Here is a 24,169-nt window from a genome sequence, read left to right as displayed (position 1 = left end):
CTGCATCTGTCTTCTGCAAAAGTAGTATTACAGAGCAGTCTTGATAGGTCACTGTTTTGAGCATAAGGGAAAAAAATGCAGCTTTTTATAAATATTTAGAGAACTGTCCTGTTTGAATTGTTTGTACACTTTTGACTTACAGAAATCCCTGTTCAAGCTGAGGATTATTCAAATGATGATCTAGTGGGTAAGTTAATCTTAAGTGCTTGTTTTTTTCCCCAAAAAGTGAAGCTATAGCTACATGGAAGGTTTGTAAACGAATTACTTTGTGGAGAGGAGTGAAAGGATATCATTATTGTCATTTAAAGTTGCTTCCTGTTTTTGAAGCAATAGTTTTTATCTTGTACTGGATAAATGCTAGTAATAGTTACTGGGTTATATGGAAGCATTCCAAATAAAACTGTGAGTGGTTTTAATTTACAGCTTAATTTTTAATGATTTCAGACAGAGCTGGATACTTTTGTTGTAAAGGGAAATATAAAAATTTCTGGTCTCAAAATATGTGCATACTTCCTTTCTAGTGTAACTGATCACGTGTGGTGATACTGTCACTTCTCTGTCTATCAGTCAGATCTATTGGAAGTCCAACTGCGGCATGTTCTTCGGCCACTGATCTGGAAACAGGATTGTTCTGTCATGCCATCACATTTTTCTTGACATAACTGATTTTAACAACAGCAGTTCCAGCTCTTCCATCTGTTTTCTGACAGTAGTAAACACAGAGTTTACCCAAACCATTTCTAGAGTAGCTAAATGGCTTCTGAATTCAAAGACTGCATATTGTTACATTTCATCTGCTTTTTGGAGTTAATTATTACAAGTTGCTAGTTTGTTCTTTGTAATGAGGTAGTTGTGTTGAATGAAACACTGAGATGTTATCTCTGGGCAGTAAATCACAACAGCTGCAATCCAGGACCCTTGAGAGCTGTATTTCTGTTTTGTTCTGATTAGCCTGAGTACCTTTCTGGGTTAGTTAATCTTTGCAATATGCAGAAGCTCTTAAGTGGTGTGGTGCCCTGGTGGTTCTGTCGGGTTTTGTTTTTCCTTCCGGGAAAGGAAACTTTGTATTTGGTTCTTGGGCATGCCAAAAGTAGCCAGAGAAGTAAAAAAACATAGGAGGCCTTTGTGGTTGCCCAGTACAGACTGGAGGCATGGTTTAGTTCATGTTTTAATTTAAGTGCTGAACCTTAACTGAGGTGATTCGAAATGCTCATATCAATACATAACTGTGTTGTCTGTGAGGTCTTTCTAACCTGTTTATCGTAACAGCCACATGGCGTCTTGAAATGTTTGAAGCCATAGGTGTCCATTAATAGATGCCTTATCTAAAAATGTTTCATAATGAATATGAAATATTTTTAACCACAGCTTATAGTCAGTGTAGGAACAAGCAGTAGTTACCTTTTGACAGCATAGGCAAGAAGTTCAGCAAAGGTAGTGTTCAGTTGGTTTGTTTCTTTAGGTTGGAACTGTAGAACAAGAAAAGATGTTTTCTCTCAGAAAATGTTGTTCCTTAAAGTTAAAATAACAAAAAGGCCCTTACAGGACTATTACAAAATTTCAACAGTAGATAATTCCACTGCACAGTGTCAGTTGTATTGATATGAGGATATTGAGATGACTTCTTGACTACATACACTATTTTAAAACTAAATTCAGAATTCAAGTATCAACTTGAAATCTTTAATTTTTGTTTTCATGGACCATATTTCTATGGCTTTTTGTGTTCTAATTTATGGCTCAGCCTTGCAGCAGTAAATGAATTTCCTACCTTCACCAAAAAAAAAAAAATCTTATTTGTATTGTACAGTAGTGAATGGTTTCCAGATACTCCATTTAGAATCATAGAGTCATTTAGGTTGGAAAAGACCCTTAAGATCATTGAGTCCAACCATTAACCTAACACTGCCAAGTCCACCACTAAACCGTGTCCCTAAGTGCCATGTCTACATGTCTTTTAAATACCTCCAGGGATGGTGACTCAACCACTTCCCTGAGCGGCTGTCGTTGTTTAACCTCAGTTGGCAACTGAGCACCACACAGCTACTTGCTCAGCGCCCCCCCAACCCCAGTGGGATGGGGGAGAGAATTGGAAGAGAAGTGAGAAAATTCATGGGTTGGGATAAAAACAGTTTAATAATTGAAATAGATTATAATAATAATAATATACAAAGCAAGTGATGCACAGCACAATTGCTCACCACCTGCTGACCGATGCCCAGCCAGTCCCTGAGCAGTGGCCCCCCCGGCCAACTTCTCCCAGTTTATGTACTGAGCATGACATCACATGGTATGGAATGTCCCTTTGGCCAGTTTGGGTCAGCTGTCCTGGCTGTGCCCCCTCCCAGCTTCTTGTGCACCTCCAGCCTTCTCAGTCGGTAGAGCATGGGAAGCTGAAAAGTCCTTGACTAGTGTAAGCACTGCTTAGCAACAACTAACACATCTGTGTGTTATCAACATTGTTCTCATCCTAAATCCAAAACACAGCACTGTGCCAGCTACATCGAGGCTAAACAACCCCAGTTCCCTCAGCCGCTCCTCCTAAGACTTGTGCTCTAGACCCTTCACCAGCCTCGTTGCTCTTCTTATTGAGGTGCAGTGGCCCGTCCAGTCTTTCTTGTAGTGAGGGGCCCAAAACTGAACACAGTATTTGAGGTGCGGCCTCACCAGTGCTGAGTACAAAGGGACAATCACTCCTTTAATTGCAGGTGGATTTTCAGATAAGATGGTGGAATTGAACCTAGTTGTCCACTCTCCTTTTATTGTATTGTGATACAAAGAGAGTCCTTGCTGTTTTCAAACACTGTTAGAATCAAAAATAACTTGTTTTACTCTGAAATAGTATGTATTTCTGATCCTTTCGAAAGATTTATTTTTTTTTAATTTACTTTTTTTACCTTCAGTTGTTTTCAAAACTGGTGCAACACACTTTTTAAACCATGAGATTAGCCTTCAAGGGAAAGTTAGCTCTAGTCTGGTATATCTTGTGGAAATAGATAATAATAGCAGCACTGGAAGGAGCGAATATTTTCTTTTTCCCCTCACAGGAAAAAAGTGAGAGAATCAATCAAAACCTATTTATTCAGTTATTAAACACACAAGTAACTATTAGATGTAGTACCATGTATGTGATTCTTCCTTTAGGAAGTAGAAAATGAAAATAATTTGATCAGCATAAAATGTGCAACAGTGTACAAACATACTCAAGAATCTTTAGTAATTTGTGTAATTATGTGGGAACCACTTTGAAGACAGAAGAATCATTGTTTATCAGTTTTTGTAAAAAGCTTATTGTGTCAGCACATAAAGTAGAATTTAAATAGCATCTCTGAAAATTGAGAAAAGAAACAAGGGACATAAGTAAACTACTGACCAGAATTAAAAATTTTATTACTATTAAATTATTTTTTCCTACTATTTAGTATGTTTACCTGCCTTTTTTGGATGTGAAAATTTCAGTTTGAAGGCAATGTTATTCTCACATTTTTCTCTTAGAGTACAAAATTTATATTTACCAGGGTTTTTTTTTATTTGTGATGAAGGATTCGGGGGTGGGGGGTGTGTTGTCAGAAGTCTGTTCTTCTTTTTTCATGTGATTTCATTTCATCAGGTATTCAAAGCTAGTATTTCTTGTTATTTCAGCAACAATAATATTGAAGTTCATTGTACTAGAGACAGTCAAGAGCTCTATTCTGAATGAAGAACACCTATATACACATATGCACTCTTTTACATACATGAAAGTTGTATCTGTGTAATCAATGTAATTTCAGGTAGTGTAAAAGATATTCAGAAATGTCACTATAGAGTCTTAGGTACTACAAATTCAGGCAAATTCATTTAAAGCATGGTGGCACCAGTTTGTACAAGGTTAGGAGCAGTTGTTTGATTTTTATCTGAAACATAGGAACTTACTTGTTTTGGAAGTAAAACAGGAGATAGTCAAAGGATGAATTTAGCTGTGAGGAACATTCTCACATTGCCAGTGAAGAGATAGGGTGTGGGATTTGAATATGCCAGAGTGCACGTCAAAAGTTTTTTGCTGACTTCAGGGCATACCACAAAAAAATAATAATAGGCAACTGCATCTTTAGGTATGTGTATGTACTGTTTTCCAATTCTCTGAGTTTACTTCTAGAATTATTACCAATATTACTTTCCAGCAGTAGGCTATTTTAACTGCAGTTATAGTCTGTATTTTTGTAAACTAATGTACTTGAGTGGTATGATAGGCCAGCTTGAAATATTACTGATTTAGGATTTTTGGCTAATCCTGTTTTACACTGGCACGTGAATTGCAGTGGATGTGATAGAGTGGTACTTGTTGGAGACACATTTTAAGGGAGACATATTACAGTTTTTTGGGATACCTTTACTCTCTGTATTTGGATTTTGATCCCTCTTGTATATGTTCAGGTTTAAAATATCTAAGGGTTGTTGCCCCTCCCCCCCTTCGTCCTGTATCCTTGAGATTTTTATAAGCCTGCATTTATTTTACCAACTGCTGAAACCCCTTATGTGTAGAGAAGTTTCCACTTTACAACTTTGACCCTTCCTCTTTTCCAATTGGACCTTGCCTTGACTTAAAAAAAAAAAAAAGAAAAAAAAGAAAAATTGTTTTAATGTATTTGTGACATGGCCTAGATTTCCTTTACAAGGTAAATGAAGTGCCATATGCTTAGAAAAAATTTACTGCTTTGATAAATATTTAAAAGTTTACATTTCCCACCTTATACAGCAACTTTGTGTATATTCATTATGATAGCTCCTAGAAATGATAGCTTTCTCAAATTAACTAATCTGATACAAAGTTGCATTTTTTTAGCATTTAAGATTTTTTTTTTTGTTTTAGAGTAAGTTGTGTTTTGGTTGGTCCTTTAATATAGATTTCCCCTTATTTTTTCAGATACTTAAAGCTTCAAAAGAAAAGTCCCTACATCAGGAGGACCAGCCCCAACCATACACTACAAAAGGGGAGCAGATGGCTGTAATAGATCTTATGATGTATTACCAAGCAGTTCAGGGTTTGGGGAACGAACACTAAGATATTGTAAATGGGTTGTAGCCAACTGTCATTTTAGTAAGCTTTTTTAACACTTGGATGTTTAGTTTACGTTCCTGTCTGATTTTTTTTTTTGGGGGGGGTGAAGTTTAGTGAATTCATTATTTTTCTTCTGTGTATGTGACAGAGTTGCAACTTTGAGCTGCGTTTCATATGTGCTGTTCAAGCAATTGTTAATATTCTATTTATAACGTAGCAGCAAGTACATTTTTTCAGATTTTAATATATATCTTTTGTTGTGGATTCATACAGTATGTACAGAGCAGTTTGGTCAAATGAAACATATAATAGTATGAATTTTTAAGTGTTTTATAACTGCTGATATAGCATACAGCCTAACTGCGTTTTGTTGAAAACACTAAGCAGGCACACACTATGCTGTGAAGTTAGATTTCTATCTCTTTGCACTGATGTTATGTCAACAGTTACACTACATAAATTTCAGGTGATTTTTAAGAGTCTAACAAGATGCAAAATGCATATGTTTAATTCATACTACTAAAAGGGCAGATTACTATATTACTTTTTTCAGAAACCCTTTATGTGTGAATTAGAACTTTTTATTTATGCACATTCGATTTTTAAAGCAAAAATGTCTGGAAACTATGTAATAGCCTGGCAGGAAGTCAGTGTAGATTGCAACAAAACTGGGTTGCTGGAATCAGGTTGAGTTCAGTAAAATTCTTCTAATTTGGCTACCAATATAATGATCTCAAAGCTGGATTTAGTAAGCTTTATATTCAGTGATTTATTAAAAAAGTCAAATTTGCACAAATACTTGACTTGTAAATTTTATTAAAAAAAAAAAAGCTTTGGAAATTCAACCTTAAGAAAAATAGGGTATCAAAATTTAAGACTACAATCATAAATGCTCTTGTAAATGGTACGTCTGGAATTTAGACTTTGAGTGATTTAGAATTTTAATATAACAGGTGTACTTTTTACCTGTTCTGTGCTGCTGTTCCACAATTACGAAGACATATTTTATTCTTTGGCATTTTGCATGTGTTCCTTTTTGGCTCAGGAATAATTGCTGTCGTTTTAGGAAATTGCCAAGCCTGATATGGGAGCTTAGAAGAAATAAAATAAGATAAATTTTTAAGAAGAAAAATCAATTTGGTAACCCTAACAGTGGTTGCCTTTTGGTTGACAGGGAGATTTTAAATTTCTGTAACAATGTTTTGCAGTCAGGTTTTTAGCTGCTTACGTTTCTAGTGAAAGGGGCATCATATATGCTTGCCTTTTTTTGTCTGGGATTTCAGTAAGACTCCACATAAGTGAGTGTTACATCTGATCAACAAACACAGAAGATGTCCCAAAGTGATTTCTTTAGATTTTTCAGGAAAGCAATAATACTCTTAGACTGTGATGTGGTTTGGGATGGGATATTCTAGTGAAATTACTTGTGATTGTGAATTGCAGAGCAATAATTTTTACAAAGCCATATTTTGTGAGGAAGCTCGGGAATAATTTTAGAATGGTGAATGGAGGACTTTTTATATAACAGTGGCAGCCTATTTGTAGAATTACGGGACTGTGAGAGTATATTATGCTGTGATCAAATTTTAAGTATTTTGTAAGTGGGTACGTGATTTTACGTGCTTCATGTTTACAAAAATATGCCAAGCTGAGCAAGGTCAAAAGGACTATTAAAAAAATGTATATTTAATCTGTTTTAATGTTTGGCTGCAATAAAACACAGAAGAATATCTTTGTCTTTCTAGTGTCGTTATTTTTTCCAAAATGTGGTCGATGTTAACTACGGGGATAAACATTTGCCTCAGCCACTAATTAATATTATTATTTTTCAAGGTAATAATTTTGAATGTTTAAAAATATATTTGAAAGTATTATTTACAAGGAGGAAGAAATGTAGCAAGTAGAAGTAATTTTTATTTCTGTGTGGTATTTTGTGAAGGAAATGGGCATTACTCTAAGGTCTGTGTCTTTTATAATTGTTGTGTTTCTTCTTTTGGAGTATTAGCTATTCTGCAACCAGTTCGGCCTGAATTTTGCCCATGATACGTCATTTCTATTTGTAACTTAAAATGGATGATATCTCACTCTTTAACAAAGGGGATTGTGTGTGGGTAGTATGATACCTACCTTTCACAGAGAAATATTCTAGGTTATGGTCCATAGTTTAAATCAGAAGTCTAGCAAGGGTGTTGTGTCTGTGCAGTTCTCTGTTTGAAAACAAAAATCTTCCTTGACCTTTTCAGTTTTCAAACAACTCCATATTTTTATGATGAAATATTGCTGAATAACAACTGCAGTTTAAGAAAAAGTCAAAAGATTACATCTTTCTTTATATTTTCACATTGCTACATGGCTTCTTGCTATATCTCAGCAAATCTATGAAATCCTGGATTCAGTTGCTTTTTTGGAAATCACGGGAAGAAATACCAATAAGTAAAGCAAAATTTTAAATAACAGGATACTAAAGTTTTATTTTAATATTGAAAATTTACTACAATTTTAAGTGACTTTTTCACATTCTCAGTATCTGAAAAGGTATCATATCATGACACTGTTCTTTCTAAGAAGTAAAGAAAATGGATAACACTGGATATTGGAAAGATACTGAAAAATGTCATATTTTTACTCAATATCATTGTGCAATTTTACGTGTTTCAAAAATTATGTATATGTAAATAACATTGTATTGTATATTTATATAATTGATTGGGATTCATGTAAAATCTACAAGGTATGAAATACATTTTAGTTGTGACCGGGTCATTGTCACATGCACTCACAAATATTTAGACATAATACAAAAAATAAATGTATTCTTTATAGTAGAAACCTTCTTGGGAATACCTGGTGCATATGTTACACAGTGATATCAGTCCTAGCTTACAGTGATTGGTTAAAACGGTTTTGTCTATGATTTTGACCTAGATTTGTTTTGCTGGGAACAGAGAAGTTGAGTAAAGGATGGCAGTGGTTTGAAGAGCTAAGAAGATGTTTTTTTGTTTGAGCTACGATTGATTTAAGTTGATGATAAAATAGTCTCAAGATTTACTATCATATCCCTGTCTTTGAGACAGCATATTTTGAAACCTTTGTCAGAAATAGCATAATAAAAACCATTTGCACTATCAAAGTAAGCTAGGGATCAGTGTGGAGGGAATAAAGCAATATGTGCTGAATACGATGCTGAAGTGAATTCTTAGTTAAGTATGGTGAGAGCCGAGAGAAACAAGATCTTCAGAGCTAACAAGGTCAAGTTGTGATGCATTTCAAAAGCAGCAACCTAGAAGGAGAAGCTGGAGTATCTAAAGATCGTTGAGAGGCTTTGGTGAAATCACTGGCAGCTAATTTAGCAGACTACAGGTTGAAAAAATTCTGAGAGAGAGTTTGGAGAACTGATCCTAGTAGATAAATGGGTATAGAGAACTGTAGGTTGTATGTTGCATGAGCCTCAGTAATAAAGAAATGTGAAGCTGGACAAGAAACGGGAGATAGGAGCAGGCTTTAGAGTGATGAGCTCATACCTTGTTCGTCTCTGTGATGGAAAAGAAGTTGCAGAAATAACATGGATGTCCAAGATGGGTGGAAGAGGGTCACTGAGTGACCTAGAGGGAATCAGAGAGAAGAGGTCAGGTGAGAATATCAGTGTTGCTGAAAATGGAAAAGATACAGGGAAAATGGGTGGCTAAGTAGCATGCTGTATCATGGTTTACTCTCCTGTAATGCATTGTTCTTGTGCTTTGAGTTGGTAAAAATAATAGAAAGATGAGTATATAAACTATTTTGTGTCTCACCTGGAGCTGCGTTATTGCTCTTTTTAAAGTACTGTATTTCTGGTGACATAGAGGTGGACATAACCATTTTACTTATTGTGTGGTATGTGCAAAAAAACAAAACCAAAAAAGCCAGTATTTTAGAAAGTACTGCACAATGCTTTCATTAATATACTGTTATAATATTCCTTCTCCAAGTTATCCCATAGTATGTAACTGACTCTATAGATCCTTTTGTCGTTTCTTTCAATTTAATTGACAATCTGGATTTTATGATGTAGTTGAAGAGGTGAATGACTTTCAATGTGACCATATTTATTTAATTTACCATATCCTAATCAAGTTAATACTCATTCTGCCTTGTGCTGAATATAAAAATCAGTCATACTGTCTGCATGTTCAGTAGTAGCAGTTGTCAGCTTGTAGTGAAGGGTGAAATTAGAATGTGAAATAGTTTGATTTCATGTGTGCGTGTAACCTAGTTTCTCCATGGAAAAAGAAATGTTTTTCAGCATTTTTACATGGTGTATTTTATTCACAATATATTGCCTCTGAGCAGTCGATTTAAAAAACTGTGAAGACTGAGTATTCTGTCAAGATTTCTCTAATTGACTTAGAAATTAAAGAAAATGTTTTTTCTATATATAAGAATATCTCAAAATTGAAGAGTGTATGTTAGAGAGGAAAATAACTAGCTAACAAGCCAACTGACCTCTCTTTTTAGTATTCTCTATTAAGTTTATTGGGGGGCAATATTGGAAGCTTATTGGGACGAAATTGGAAATGGAATGGTAATGTTAGAATTGTGAGGCAAGATGCTTTAAATGTTAGAGTAGGGAAGGATCAAAAAGTGTTGAGAGAGGAGAAAAAGAGGAGAGGAGAAGCCTGTCTCTGTAGGTACCACCTTCACAATATACACATACATGATTTTGGTACACAATGTAGTCTCTCTTTTGCTACAGACTGTCTTGTGCTTATTTAAGTTACCTGTGCATTCAGATGTTTACGAAACAGCGGGGTCAAATTATTTTAAAAGCTGAAGTAAGACAAAAGCTTCCAAGTGCCCAAGTCACTGCTGAAAATGAGACGTAGGTTCCCAATTGATTTTCCTGTTTTTTACATTTTAATCGGCTATATATATATATATATTAAGCTAGTGTTCCCAAGAACTTTAAATTAGTGAACAATTTTTTTTTCTTGCAAAATAGCTTGCATCGTGTGTATCACTAAAATCTACCAAATATCTAAAGGGGAGCTTATCAAATATTTTGTGACAGACGCAATTATGTAATATTTGAAGCATCTGCAGAGGAAGACCTTTTTTGTAACTATAGTTCAGACAGCAATCTCTGGTTACTTAATAAAATGAAACAAAAAAGTCCTGTTGGCCCAATTATCTTTTGAGTATAAGCTGTAATTTTATTGTATCTCTTTCTTATCATAAACCATTAAGATAAATTTATTTCATTGAAATTATATTTTTAATATTCTAGGGAAAAGTGAAAAAGAAACTGAACAAGACAAAACAGAAAAAGGTAAGTCTGAAAATAACATTCTGTTCTTCTGAAATTCAGAAGCATGCTTTCTGGGAGGACTGATTTAAATCAGATTATAGTATTGAAGCTTAGCTCCTGTACGTCATGTAGATAAACTGGAGTTGAATAAATCCAGAGTGCATCTGCTTTTGTAAGTAAACACGCAGTCCTTTCCAAAGCTGACAGCTATGTATTCCCCTCTTCCACGCTCACAGGCTGCTGTTAAAAACCTCTGCTGTTTCGGGAGTAAAATGTTCAGTGTTGTACTCCTAGTTTAGGACTACGGAGGTCACAGCTTCACCAGGCTCCTCGGGTGTTTGTGGATGAGAGGCACCCTGGGCTGCCCAGCCTGAAAAGCCGGGTTCAGCACTGCTTGCTGTGCTAAGCCTGGGGAGACAGGTGGCACTAACATCAGTCCTCCTCAGCTCCATGTTCACCCAGTAGGGGTTTCTGTCTGCCTTAGGCTAGGTCAGAGCATACAGAGCCAGGTTTGGTGGAAAAGAAGTGAGTGGTGCCAAGAGCACTGTCAATCTGTTCTCCCTGCGCTGACGTTGGTGCTGGCCCCGCGCATTCCCTATCACTGTGTGAAGCTTGCACAACCTCCTTCGTTGGGGTCGAGGTTTGTGTCTGTCCCTAGCCACATCGCTACAGCTGGCAATACACAAAAGCCTCAGGGCCTGTACCTCCCATCGTTTTCGCTCGGGCATGGCCTGCAGAGTAGTGCCTGCTAAGTAGCTCCATCACTACTACCAGATGGAGGAAAAGGGATTCAGCGACTCTGCTGGTGTCTGCCGCTCCTTTTTCATTCTGTGTTTCCATTTTTCTGTGTGGCTGTTATTTTGTATTTGAGTACTTCGCAATGCTACTTTTACGATCTTTTGCTAAGGTTTATTGGTTTTGGTTTTGTATATTTGTATTTTAAATATAAGTTTCTAGGACTGGCAAACTTTAAACATTTAAGTATTAAATATGTCAAATGTAAGCATTACATTTAAAAAGTAAATATACCATTAGCCAGTTTACTTGGAAAGCAAGGCAATTATATCCACATTTCCATTTATAAAAAGATAGATATAGCAGGAAATACCTTACTGCACTGGGCTTACATACTTGATAGTAGAAAAAAACCACCATTATGTGCTAGTTTTATTGACCAGAACAGTAGAATAAAATGAGAGACACTAGCCAACCAGTACGGATAAAAAGCATTCATAGCTAAAAATACTAGCTTTTTTAAGAAAATGAAAATGTCCAGATTTACTATTATGCAACATTATTAACCAGAACTGTTAGACAGCATTACGACTTGAAAGTATGACAAGGTGGAGCCACTTTCCTTTTGCACCCCAAGTGCTGTGTGTTTTTGTTTCTTTTTAAACACTGAGCAACTAAATAAATGTTTCTGCTGAGTCCTGCCATTGCAGATTATAGGACTTCTATAAATTGGAAAAAGGGCTGGTTTTGTTTTCCAGGTTAAATTGATAACATTTTGCATCTTACAGGGAAAAACAACCCTGTATGTTTTATGAAATGTGTTCGTAGCTAAACTGCTTGTGTGGTTTTCATACAAGTTGAATTTTGTTGAACTGTTTAAGTCTTCATAGTTTGAACTGTTTAAGTTTTCACTTTCAATAAAATTGTCTAGCTGTAGATATCCTAGTCATAGAAAGTGGTTTAAAGTACTGTTGAATTGGTTTATTTGAAGTTACCCTAATAAGATGCAGCAGTAAATTGATGGGAGATGTATTGAAAAAAAAAACTGTACTGTGACTATCTGATATATATAGAAAACTCAGAAATCTAAGTAGTTGGAAATTTGAAAATTCATATTTGGGTTGGGTTTAGGGATTGCTTATGATTCTGACAGTGCACAGAGATGTATGTGCAAGTCTGCATCTGTTTTTAGATATTTGCACATACAAGCTCCGAAAGGCTGCCTGTGCAGAAACTATTCACAGCTTTGAGTGGATCTTACAACATTAACATTTTTCACTGCTGCAGTCTTCGAAGTACTTTGTTAGCAAAATATCTTAAAAATTCTGTAAATTTCAGTTTTTAATAATATTTCATTAAGTTTATTAAAAGTCTCACTGAAACTTCTTCTATATTAACAGAAGCTCCTCTGGAAACTCCTCTGAAGAAACAAAACCAAAACTAAACTCGTTTGTAGTGTACTATTACTTCAAGTTTTCTCTGTTATATTTAATTGAGAAGGATTTTTTTGTCTTCTCCATAAAAATGTGATCAGACTTTATCCTTAAACAAGTAATTTAAATGGGATGGATGTTTCAGGTGAATCTGAGAAATAATTCTTTAAAATGTTTCACAGGTAGTACAATCCAGGGCATATACACCACATCTGTAAGACGTCTTTCCATATGAAGTGGTTTTAGTTGTTTTCAATCACATAGGCTAATAAAATTTAAATTTAATTAAGGAGCTTCATTTTTCTGCTTTGGCTTATATTGGCATATATTGAATATTCATTTATATTGGTAAAGAATAGATATAAAAACTGGAACAATCATTTTCTGCAAAGAATATGTTTCTTTCATACACTGAACATCAGCGTAGGTAATGACAATAATAATTTTCACTTTCCAAAACTGATAAAACATGAAAGTGAAAATGAATGTCATTTGGTTGGAGCACTCAGTTGTGTTGCATCAGGGACAGAGGTATACATAAGCCAGGCTTAGGAGAATGTCATTCCACAGTGGCCTGACCATCACAGTGGTCATTGTGATACCAGGGTCAACATTCACCTCTGTTTACTCTAGGTATTTACCTCTGAAGAAGATATGTAGGATTCCACTGTGGTGCCAGTAGAGATCTAACCTGTATAACCTGTGGAGGCTAAAATGCTATTCTTCTGGCTAAATACAGGTTTTTGCTGTGGGGTGAGATGGGTTGTCCCCTAAACGCCATTGAGAACCTTAACCAGAGCTCCATTGGCTGTAGAAAGAGCTTACGTGCTTAGCTCACCTCCAGCATTGTCACCTCAAGTTAGGTGGGCTGAGTTCCACCCTTGCAAGCTCTACTTTTACGGGTACACATGCTACCTATTGATTTACATCTATATTTAACTGTAGCATGCATCAAATATGAGCTGTGGGCAGAATGACCAGTGTTGTACTTCATAGAAGTGTAGTTCCCAAAGTCCAAAACTGCTGCATAACACCATGCTGAACACTCTTGTCAAAGGGTTGCTTGATTCTAGCCTTTGAATGAAGCCAAAAGACTTCATGATGAAAGGGAGAGGTGAATGATGGAAATACATGCCAAAAATAAAATTACTGTTCTGCAATTGTTTCTTATGATCATCTAGCCAACCAACAGTCATTTCAGACAGAAAACCCTGTAGAATACTTTTTACTGCAAGGGAATTTGTTCTGGAATAACTGCAGCTAAAGATTTATTATAGTCATTAGATTCCACAGCTTTATTAGTCCCTAAAATGCCTCAGTTTTTATTGTCTGATTGCTTCCCCAGATAAGTGGATTATAGAGGTTTTGCCTGTTCTACCAATACAGTTTAGAAAGATCTTTTAATTATTGTAGTGCTACTGGCTTTAAATTGTCTAGATGCAGTTACTTGTTTTTATATCTTCTAAGTTATCATTTCTAGAAGCCCATAAAACAAGTGGATCACTTCGCTATCTGTATCTCACCTAATGAGCTTCCCAAACAACAGGACAATGACAGGAGCTTTCCATCATCATCAAATTCTCATTCAAGCGCCCACTGAGAGGCAGCACAATTTCAAAAACTAATTTGGGTAATGATATGGGCCTAGTATGAGGAGGGAGGACAATTACTTGAGCAAATTTTGAATTCCAGGTAAAAGTATTCCAGGTCTACTAATATATATGTATGTTTTTCAGCCCATAACTGAAACTTTGAAACTTAGACTAGGAAAGTCGGCGTGTTTGAGGGAGGAGGCGGGGGAATTAGTAAAACAGAAGGTCACAAAATTCATTGGAAAACTTCTACAGACCGTGATCATTGGTATCTACTTACCTTGTCTTTTAAGGTGCCCATCCACAAGTTGCCAAGAACATTATTACTGAATTTGTATCACAGCAGGGATAGGAGGGTGTTTAGAAAACAAAGCCCATGGTTCCCCTGGAAATTGCTGCCTTAGATTTTGACGGTTTAAGATGGAGAACTGGCAGGAGGAGCCTTTGCTGTGAGTACTATGAGACTGTGTCACATGAGGAGGTTTTTATTTCAGGTTAGGTTTAGAGATGGCACCCCTCACTTGTCTATTTTTGTCAGCGTGGGAGAGAAATAAGGAGACATCATAATATAGTTATAAACTCTGCAGTTACATAGCTATAGCTTTTATTTAAAACAATTTAAAACTTAAATAAAACTTATCTGCTAACAGTAAGCACAACATACAGTCAGTGCAGCAGGATTGTTCCAGTGTAGTTTTCAATTAAAAAACTGGGGACCATGTGTCCTCAAGGTGGCTGTGAAGACCATGGTTTATCTTGAATCCTTATGCCTTATGAAGTAATTAACTAAAAGCCAGAGTCCTAGCTGCTTTCTGTTTTGCATGCCAGTAGTAGCAGATGCAAGATAGAGGAAGCCATCAGGAATGCTCCCTTGACATTATAATGACAATAGCAATAAATAAATCAAAAAATCTAATGACAAGAACTAAACCCCACTTATGAGGTAGTTTGTTAGATAGGAAGCAGTGTCTTTCTATCCTCATGTTCTCTCCCCGCGCCCTCAGAGAGATTGTGACATTATCGTCTCGCCATTTCTGAGGAACTAGAAATTTCATTAGAAGACATGTTCAACAAGAAATACTCATGCTAATAGTGTAATATGGACTCTCATAATCACAGAGAAGGCTACTGCCCCTCTCCATTGACTACGAATCCTGCAGCGTTAGTTTCCAAACATTAAAGCAAGACAGTTTAGCCTATGTGGTAGGCACTCTTCCGCCCAGACCTCCAAGTTAGACCAACCGAGATGTCAGTCATCACTATCAATGCACAGGACAGGTCCCCGGTGCCAGCTCCAGTGCAGCAGGTAAGCCTGCCCTCCCACTCCACCACTTTTCCTAGACTCTGAACATAAGAAAGGGAGCAGAGGGCTTAGGAAAGGGAATAGTTAGTACTGAGAGCAAAAGATGGAGGAAGAGGAGAAAAGGGCAGCAAGAACAGGTGGAAAACTGCCTGAGCTAGTCCCAGTTGAGATTTCTTCCTGGCCACAGTTGCACATCAGCTAACAAGCTCACTGTTTGTGGTGTCCTTCCTGACATGTCTATTGTGTCAGAATAAAATCAGAATTGTAGAATATCTGCTCCCAACTTTTTACAAAGCACAGGAGCGAGAGACGATTTAAGTGTCTGAAAGTGCATACTGTTTTTAGAGATAAACACTAATTGTTCTGGGATTTTTAATAACAGCATGATATTATCTCCCACTTACTTTGCTCAGGAACAAAACTGTACATGTATCCTTTGATCAGAGGCTCAGAGTATGTCAGCAAGGACAGAACAATTCATGCTATGTGTTGTGCTAAAGGTGCCCCATCCTTTAAATGATCTTTTCAGAAAACAACTAGTTGAAGTCTTTACAGTGTAGACAATATCAGAGACCCACTTAAAAGTAACTTGCTGTCTGTTAAAATGCCAAGTGCATGCTGTATCTTTAGGATAAAGAAAGTATATTAATCATGAAAGAGAATTATGGCAGTAGTCGATATTTTTGTCCAATTCTAGCTAACAAAATATTAACTGTTTTGAGACATCAGGCTGATGTCTAATCAGTCAGGTCAGCAGTGTTCGCTCCTTTAGGAGGATGAGATTTTCCTCAGCCTGGCTGAGTGTTTTGCATTTCAGATTAAAATGTGAAATGGAGAGCTGACTTCCCCCCCACTTCTGTGGACACTAGAGAGTTCATTTACTCCATTACAGAAGTATTATTACTAGTTATTTCTGATATAATATTTTTACCAATTTGTTCTGTATTGCTTTGGACTTCTGGCCAGACGTAATCAATTTTTTGCCATGCACTAGTTATCGCTGGTTTTTTTCCATGTGTTTTTTTCCTTGTTACTTCATGTAATTGGTTTGGATGCACTTACCACAATTAACATAATTGGCTTACTTGGCATTTTACACCGATTTCAAGCCCTGTGTTCTGCTCAGTTATACAAGACCATACAGACACTTGATCATTTGAGGAAGTTTGTCTAGAAATTCTAGAGAAGTTTCATTCCTTGATTGTTATTTCTTTAGGCAACTTTTTGGATTAAAAGTTGTAAAGTATCAAGAAATTATATTTGCATTATAATTCTGTGAATAAAATCAGCATAGAAATTGCAAAATTATTTGCCTGATGCTCTTCGTCTGAACAGTTACTTAAGAGAAAAAGATAGATCTGCTTCAGGTGAAGAATTACAGAACTTGATTTTGTTAATATTATTAGCCTTTGCTTTTATTTTTACAGAAAAAGCTAATAATAGCATCTGTAATTGAGATTGCTTTCTATCACAAGGCACTGTTTTTAATCACCTATAGCTTTTCTGAAATTATACCACTGAGATAAAAATTTGCATTGGGAAAATTCATTTTGGAAATGCCTTTCTAAAAATTGATTTTGGAAGGTTTCAAGGAAAAGATTCAGTAGCTTCACAAGATGTACTTTGCACTGATTTCTTTGATTTTTCCCAGTATTTAAATGAAAAAAAGAAAAAGTTTTTATTGCAAACTTAGTGTATGTTTTTTCCTCCGCAAGAGCATGTAGTAGTAATGGCTAAAAAATGTTAGTTCACACAAGCACATGCTGGCTAATGGTCACCAGTGAAGAAACATTTAAGTTTCACCTCTAAATTTAATTATCCATCCCCTGCCCGGGCCCTGTTTGCTGCTGTATCTCCACGTGTCTCAAAGTGGATGGCATATTCTGGTCTAGATCTTTAGACCTGAGCAGGATTTCCTCTGAATGCTATTCCTTCACAGCTCTGAAACTTTCTGTGAGATCGGGTCCTGAAAGAAAGGCATGAACCATTTCCTGAGTCTTTCAGTGTTCACGCTACTGGCTTCCAAACAGCCTGCGGGAGTAAGAGTTGTCATCTAACAGTAATGTCAATGAGTGAAGAGAGCAGCCTGGATGAGACTCAGTTCCAGACACGTGCATGTGGCTGCATGTACCAGTGTGGTGTCCAAACTGCGTTGTATACAATGGTCATCTATACCTTCAGCTAACCACTTAATAGGTGTTTACTTTGTGCTGCACTCACTTCTTAGGCTCCATTGACTGTAATGACTAGATTTCTAAAGATTATAGAATCATAGAATCATTAAGGTTGGAAGAGACCTCCAAGATCATCGAGTCCAACCGTCAACCCAACACCACCATGCCCACTAAACCATGTCCCTAAGCGCCTCATCTACCCGTCTTTTAAATACTTCCAGGGATGGTGACTCAACCACTTCCCTGGGCAGCCTGTTCCAATGTTTAACTACTCTTTCAGTAAAGAAATTTTTCCTCACATCCAAAATTATAGCAGGGTTTAGGTGAAACCTAAATTTAGTTGCCTTAATTTTAAGCTGTCACTGCACTGGTGACATTCTCAAGTGATGACTAAATGAATGAACTTTTAGCTAGAGAGCAAAGAGCTACGCCATCAGGTACTGCTGCTGAGCCAAGTAGTTGTATTGCTTCGTGCTCAGGCTGTGATAATTTCCAGGTAATTAACACAGTGCTACATCATGTGTAGAAACAGGTGAAGTGTTTCTTGCAAAGGGATATTTATGTTCTGTTAGCACCATTTGGTATGGGGCACATGTAATTATGTGACAGAAGAGAGGTTTGGCACTTGCATTCATCTTTCCTTGGGTCACTCATGGCTGCTTATAGCCCTAATCATTTTCTGAAGTATGCAGCAGAGATGGAGAGTAGCAGTAGAGTAGATGGTCAGTAACAGGGATTTGGGGCAACAGAGTTTAGGGGAAAAGACCCTTGAAGAAGGTCATGAGCAACATGACCTTGATCATGAGAAGGTCATGATCAAGACAGGTGTCTAAGATCAAGTTGGGGATAAATAGGAAGAGCTGGACCAAGGAACAGAATGTTAACGAGTATAGAAATGAAAGGGAAGAAATGTGGTAGGGCATCGAGGTTGAGAAGGGGAGAGGTTGGAGAAGAGGATGAGAGGAGAAGGAAAGAGAAAGGAGATGAACAGAAGCTTAATGGTTGAGTAGAAGCTGCAGAACATAAAATCATGATTGTTAGACAAACCAGATAATCTGTAGCTGATCCATTTATTTTTGAACTTCAAAATTCTGTTGCTGGTATAGGGCTAGGAGGAATCTCAGTCACGGTGATGACTGGCACAACGAGCTTCTGGGAGAATTTCTTTAACAAATGAGAGAATGGAAGTTCCCTGTGTAATTATAGTCTTGGCACTAAAGCACATTGACATATAGCAGTATATAACAGAAATTGTAGAAAATAAGACTAGGTGGGACCCTGAAGCTTACTTTGTCTATTCTGTTGACCAAAGGCCTTATCAACTGTGTGCATCGTTCCTGGCAGATGCTTATACAACTTGTTCTTACAAATTTCCAGTAATTGGAATTCCACAACTATCCTCAGCAATCTGTTCTACTGTGCTTGCTCAGAGATACTAGTTCCAGATGTTCAAGCCAAATTTTCTGTTGCAGCAATTTTAAGCTTTTTATTCCTTGTCCTGACTATGGTGATATAGAAATTAATTTATTCTTTTCATCTCTGGAGCTACTTTTTACAGAGTGGTATGTACCCCTCTTCCAGTGGCAAACTCTTTACTATTACCATTTTCCCCTTTGTCCTTGCTTATTCAGATGTAAATGTTGCACCCGCCAATTAAAGACAAAATATTTTTAAACCGTTCTTCAAAAATAAGTGATTCAATCACCTTTAATCATTTCGTTACTTCTTATTTTTCACGTGATGCTCTTGTGGTCTGAAGAGTATCTAGCAGTGCCTTCAGTTTTCAAAAGGTATTTCTCTGTCCTTTGTAGAAAAAGACTGTCACTGCTTTTGGTGATGACAAGGTGCCTTTCAACATAAAATCATAAAATATGCCCGGTGTTTTAGTTTTTATATGCCAAAATAGGTATATAAAAGAGCTATTTCATCATCTTTCATTGGATGACATTGCAGGCTATTAAGTTTACTGCACATTTAATACATTACCACTTTCAAAATATTTTCCTTCTTGGGTTTTTTTTTTGTTTGTTTGTTTTTCTTCTGTATCTTAATATAGAAGGGAGATATGAGATTGCTTATCGTCACCGGCCATTGTTTATTCTCCAACAGAAAGACCTAGCATGGAGTTTCTTATAAGAGACTTCTTCCTAGCTTTCTGCTTTAAGAGTGGAAACCCTTTTCTCTGAGGGAGTCTTCAGCAATCCTATGACAGCAATCCTAGATAGAAAGCCTATCCTTACATCCAAGATAATTACTGAAAATCCTCAGTATTATTCTTGCAAGACCATAGTATGATATATAGAAGAATTATTACCATTTTAATGCTCAACGAGATTTGGACTACAAGTCACCCTAGCACTTGTGTGATCGTGCATTACTTCAGCTACATGGTGGAATCTGTAAGTCACTGATGAAAAATTACATGTTTTTTCCCTCTGAAAACAGATAAGTTAACTTCTTTGTAACGTTGAATTTAAGCTATTGGGTCACATCTGCGAAAAGTTTATTACACTAGAAGGAGGCAATGGATAATTTATTAAAATACCCCTGCAGGGAGATAGTAGGCTATCTGGTTAATATAGAGGAATGCTTGATGGTTACGCTGAAAGCTCCCCGGTGAATCCTTTAACATAGGAGTAGAATGGGAGATGAAAATGATTGCTCATTATATAATGTTTACCGTGTTATATTGGTGCCTAGCAGCTGAATAATATTTATGTTAACAGCTCCTTTCCAGCTTTTCATATTGATCTCCTGCTGGTCTAGAGCTGATATATAACTGTACTGAAAATCGGAAGATAATACTTTTTTATAATGGAGGGTGGCAAAAAGGTTCTTCCAACACATGACCAAAGTCAGATATGAGGGGAAAGATATATCTTTGTGCCACGGACTTGTAAGATTTTCATTCACTCTTTCTTCTGAGCTGTTTCTGTCTCATCTCCTTGTAAATGCAAAGGAATTATGGAAACAGTGTCCCACAGGCAGTAAGAGTTTCTTGTTGGGTGGGAAAGCTTCTTTCCATTGCCTTGAAGGAACCTCGCTGTTGCTATGCTTACCGAGTTTGAGAAGGTCCAAATGACGACGTCTTTCCATGAATACTGAAAGTTAGAAAGCTGACAAATAGCTGTCCTCTCTTCTGTGTAGCTGGCCAGTCTTAGATAAAGATTTTCATTCATGCCATAGGAACTGAGAATGGACATTTTAGTTGTGGTTTACATCATTTCTTGTATGTACAGCCTCCTACTTAGAGAACAGGAACAAACTGATGTTCAGCTGGAAGCTCCCCAGATCATCTACCCAGAGGAACTGACATGCCTCAGTTTTCCTGCTAACAACAAATGACAGTTTCATATAGCAGCTGTGAGCTCAACCAACCTAAAAAGACCCGAAGGACACTTTCTTTTATTGGCTCCTTGGGCTGATGCTTCAGAGTTCATCCACACCTACTCTGGAGCAAGCCAGGCCTTAGAAATAGCAATGGTTTCTTAAAAGACTGAGCTGGCATATTTTCAGAAAAGCAAATATAAAAACCACAAAACCCAACAAACCTTTTGCATGTTACGGATTGTTCTTTTCAGGCCCGATGACGTTATGTCAGAAACTTCTGTCCACACCTGTTAGTCACTGTGGACTCAAGGTCTGGGGTGGAGGGATCCTTGCTCTCATGATGAGAGCTGTTTCTGTGAGTTCTGCTGGATTCAAGGGGTATGAACACTTGGAACAGAGCCAGTGCTGTGCTCCTTAATCATTATCATCATTAACTGCATGAAAATGCAGTAAAGACATTGCTTTTCTATGAAATGGTCAATATTAAAGTAAGACATAGCAAGACTGGAATCGGCCACGGACTGAAATGCATTTCTACTATATTATCTATGGGGAATGAACAAAAGACATGAAAACCATCTGTATTATTATATTTAAAAAAAAAAAAGGCAAAGCATTTCTTTGGTCAGTTCAGTTCCATGATAACTACATTCTTTAAGTGCATTATTGTGTGCTTGAAAATAAATGCTTGATTTAAAGTCATAGGGTACAATGAAGACCTGAAGTGTTTTGGGGGAGCAAAACGAATATATTAAAGTATGCTATTTGGCAGTTTATCCTGAAAAAGGAGTAAAATCCTGTATGTCAGACAGTTGGTTTTTTTTTTTCCTTCTTACCTTCTTGGTAGCTAATGCCTTGGAAAATTACAGTCATTTCTATTTACAAGAAGGATCAACAGGGATATAATAATCCTAATGCACTGCTTCTTTAGTACCTTTCCGTTATAGAGCTTAAGACGTTTTTATATTTAAAGCTTCATATGACCTTTGTGAATAAGTAAATGGAATTTAGTAGGATAGCTTCAATCCTGCTTAAATTCTATTTCCTCCCTGCCCCTGAAAAGCAATAGCATCTATTTAACTGTGCATACCAATGCTGCAGAATAGTTTATAAAGGTAACGTAAGAAAAACTCTCTCCATGCAGAGCTATCAGAGTTCAGTGTTGAACATGACAGTAAAAGTCTTACACAGGAAGAATCAAAGGTGGTCAATTTTTTTTTTATCTTGTACAGAAGCAGCTCAGACTCACGAGACCTTCTAATGCTCGGATGGGGTTAGGATTGGCTTAGCATTAACTAAGGTGTTGGTCTTTCTCTGAGGTTTAACACAGACGAAGTGATTTCTCTGCCTAAAGCTCTGTGTAGGATCAGAGTCTCAGAGAGAAAGTATGACCTAATGATTCATGAGCACAGCTTCCAGTAGTATGTGATGGCTCTTGTCATCCCTGAACAGTGCACCTGAGGACTTGGGAAGCAGAATAAAACATGACTAGTTACAATACCTTTAATACAATAACCTTAGCGGTTATCCAAAATACTTGCTACAGCATTGTGGCCATTTTGTGATGTTAAGCTGTATGGTGTTTGGGTTTAGCTTTACGCATATCAGTTATGGCGTTCCCTGTTTAAACTTCTACAAAGAAAATAATAGTTTTACTTCTTTTCATGCTATGAATGACTTATTGTCCGTAAAGGGGAAAAACAGTAATGCATAATTTAAGCAAAAATATGTGCTACTACTTACAGATATACATAACTAGTAGTTACTTGTGTCAGCCAATATATATTTCCCTTACTTGTGTCAGAAAAGTTTTTGGTTTTTTTTTTTAATTAAGTTCAAAAGCAATTTAGCTATAACAAATGTGGAGAAAAGAAGTTACCTGCTGTCATATCCTTCAGCAGTGTATTTGCATGTTTTTTAACATCTAGTATACTTAATGCAACCAAATAGTGTTTAAGAGTGAACTGCTATGAAGTAAATAGCTGCTTAAAGTGACACAATTTACTTCAATTTGCTTCAAATGCAATTTACTTTACACAATTTACTTCAGGACTGGTTTACTACATACTGCTGCCCTGCTACTATGTGATAGCCTGCTAAGCTGTGGAAACTTGATCACTTTAAAAGAGGTCTTCTCAGACATTTCAGCATTGAACCTGCTTTCAGCAGGCTGGACTGCATGACTTTTTGAGTCCCTCCTACCCTGAGTAACTATGATTTCTGTCAACTCTTTTAATTGTTTTAGACAAAGAAGTAGACCTATATAGGCACAACTTCAGAAATTATTAACATGTTCTGGTAATGGTACTTCTCATAATACCATGTAAATGCAGAAAAATAACAGTTCTTTCTGTTATTCCACGTCGATTGAACCATTTGGAAAAAAATCCTTGACTATATGAGACTAAAAATGCTTTATTAAAAACTTGACTGCAAAGTTACTCAGTTTGAATGACTGAGGATTGCTTTTTCATACAGGAGTTTGTGACTGTAATAAGTAAGAAATCAATTTCTTTTCAGTGTATTTTGAAACTGCCTTATTTGAAAATCGTACACTTTACCAGCACAGTACTAGTCTCTAGTTAAAGGTTACTCCAAACAATTGCTGTGAAATGCGAAAGAAGTAATGAACTGTGTGGTTTTAAATCTCTTCCAGCTAAAAAGAAGAAGAAGCCAAAGCTCTTAAACAAGTTTGATAAGACCATTAAAGCTGAACTAGATGCTGCAGAAAAATTACGTAAAAAAGTAAGTTTTGAACGTTTCCCTCAAGACTGTAAATAGTTGACAAAAATGAATACAATAAAAATTAACTTAGAAAAAGGGAAAATTACTTTCAGATTGCTTTCTGTGAAATTAAACATTCAGTGCACGTTTGTCCTTCAAGTTTCATTTCTGTTGGATAGTTTATCTGAAATTTTTTTGAGTTGAGTGTATGTCTATTCATGTGTGCTTGCTCACCTTTAACCTTGAAAATATTTAGCTTAACTGTTGAATTCCTATCATCAAAAAACTGCTTAAATTAATCTCATGGAACAGGGTTAGATCTGTCCTATCACTGTTGTCCATTGGAGTGCTGAAGTCAACTATTATCAGAGCACTTGGATAATATAAGCATGTTAGTATGGATCTCTCAGTAAGTGTTCATATGCTTCGTGAGCATTAGGTGCAAATCTTTGTAGTAGGCATTTTTTCTGCTGGAATTCTGTGTGTGTCCCATGAGTGTCTGCTCCCGTACAGCTGCTTACAGCACGAAGCAGATGTTCCTGCTTCTCACCAG

The 24,169-nt window shown here is 36.6% G+C and overlaps 1 protein-coding gene across 2 annotated transcripts in view; it reads left to right on the top strand.

Annotated features, from left to right (window-relative positions):
• Positions 1-24,169, top strand: part of ASPH (aspartate beta-hydroxylase) — a 101,487-nt gene that overhangs the window by 41,437 nt on the left and 35,881 nt on the right. Inside the window, exons 15-17 of one of the 2 annotated variants that reach the window (XM_009332089.1) lie at positions 143-187; positions 10,305-10,346; positions 23,549-23,637. In XM_009332089.1, coding sequence (XP_009330364.1) covers positions 143-187; positions 10,305-10,346; positions 23,549-23,637 — 176 coding nt within the window. Of the gene's footprint in view, positions 1-142; positions 188-4,906; positions 5,086-10,304; positions 10,347-23,548; positions 23,638-24,169 lie in introns of those variants that run through there. The other variant, XM_009332090.1, reaches the window with a different exon arrangement.

The sequence above is a fragment of the Pygoscelis adeliae genome, unplaced genomic scaffold, assembly GCF_000699105.1.
Source record: "Pygoscelis adeliae isolate BGI_AS28 unplaced genomic scaffold, ASM69910v1 Scaffold98, whole genome shotgun sequence".
Lineage (NCBI taxonomy): Eukaryota > Metazoa > Chordata > Aves > Sphenisciformes > Spheniscidae > Pygoscelis > Pygoscelis adeliae.
Note: the sequence above shows the minus strand (reverse complement) of the source record. Positions and strands in the feature narration are given on the sequence as shown.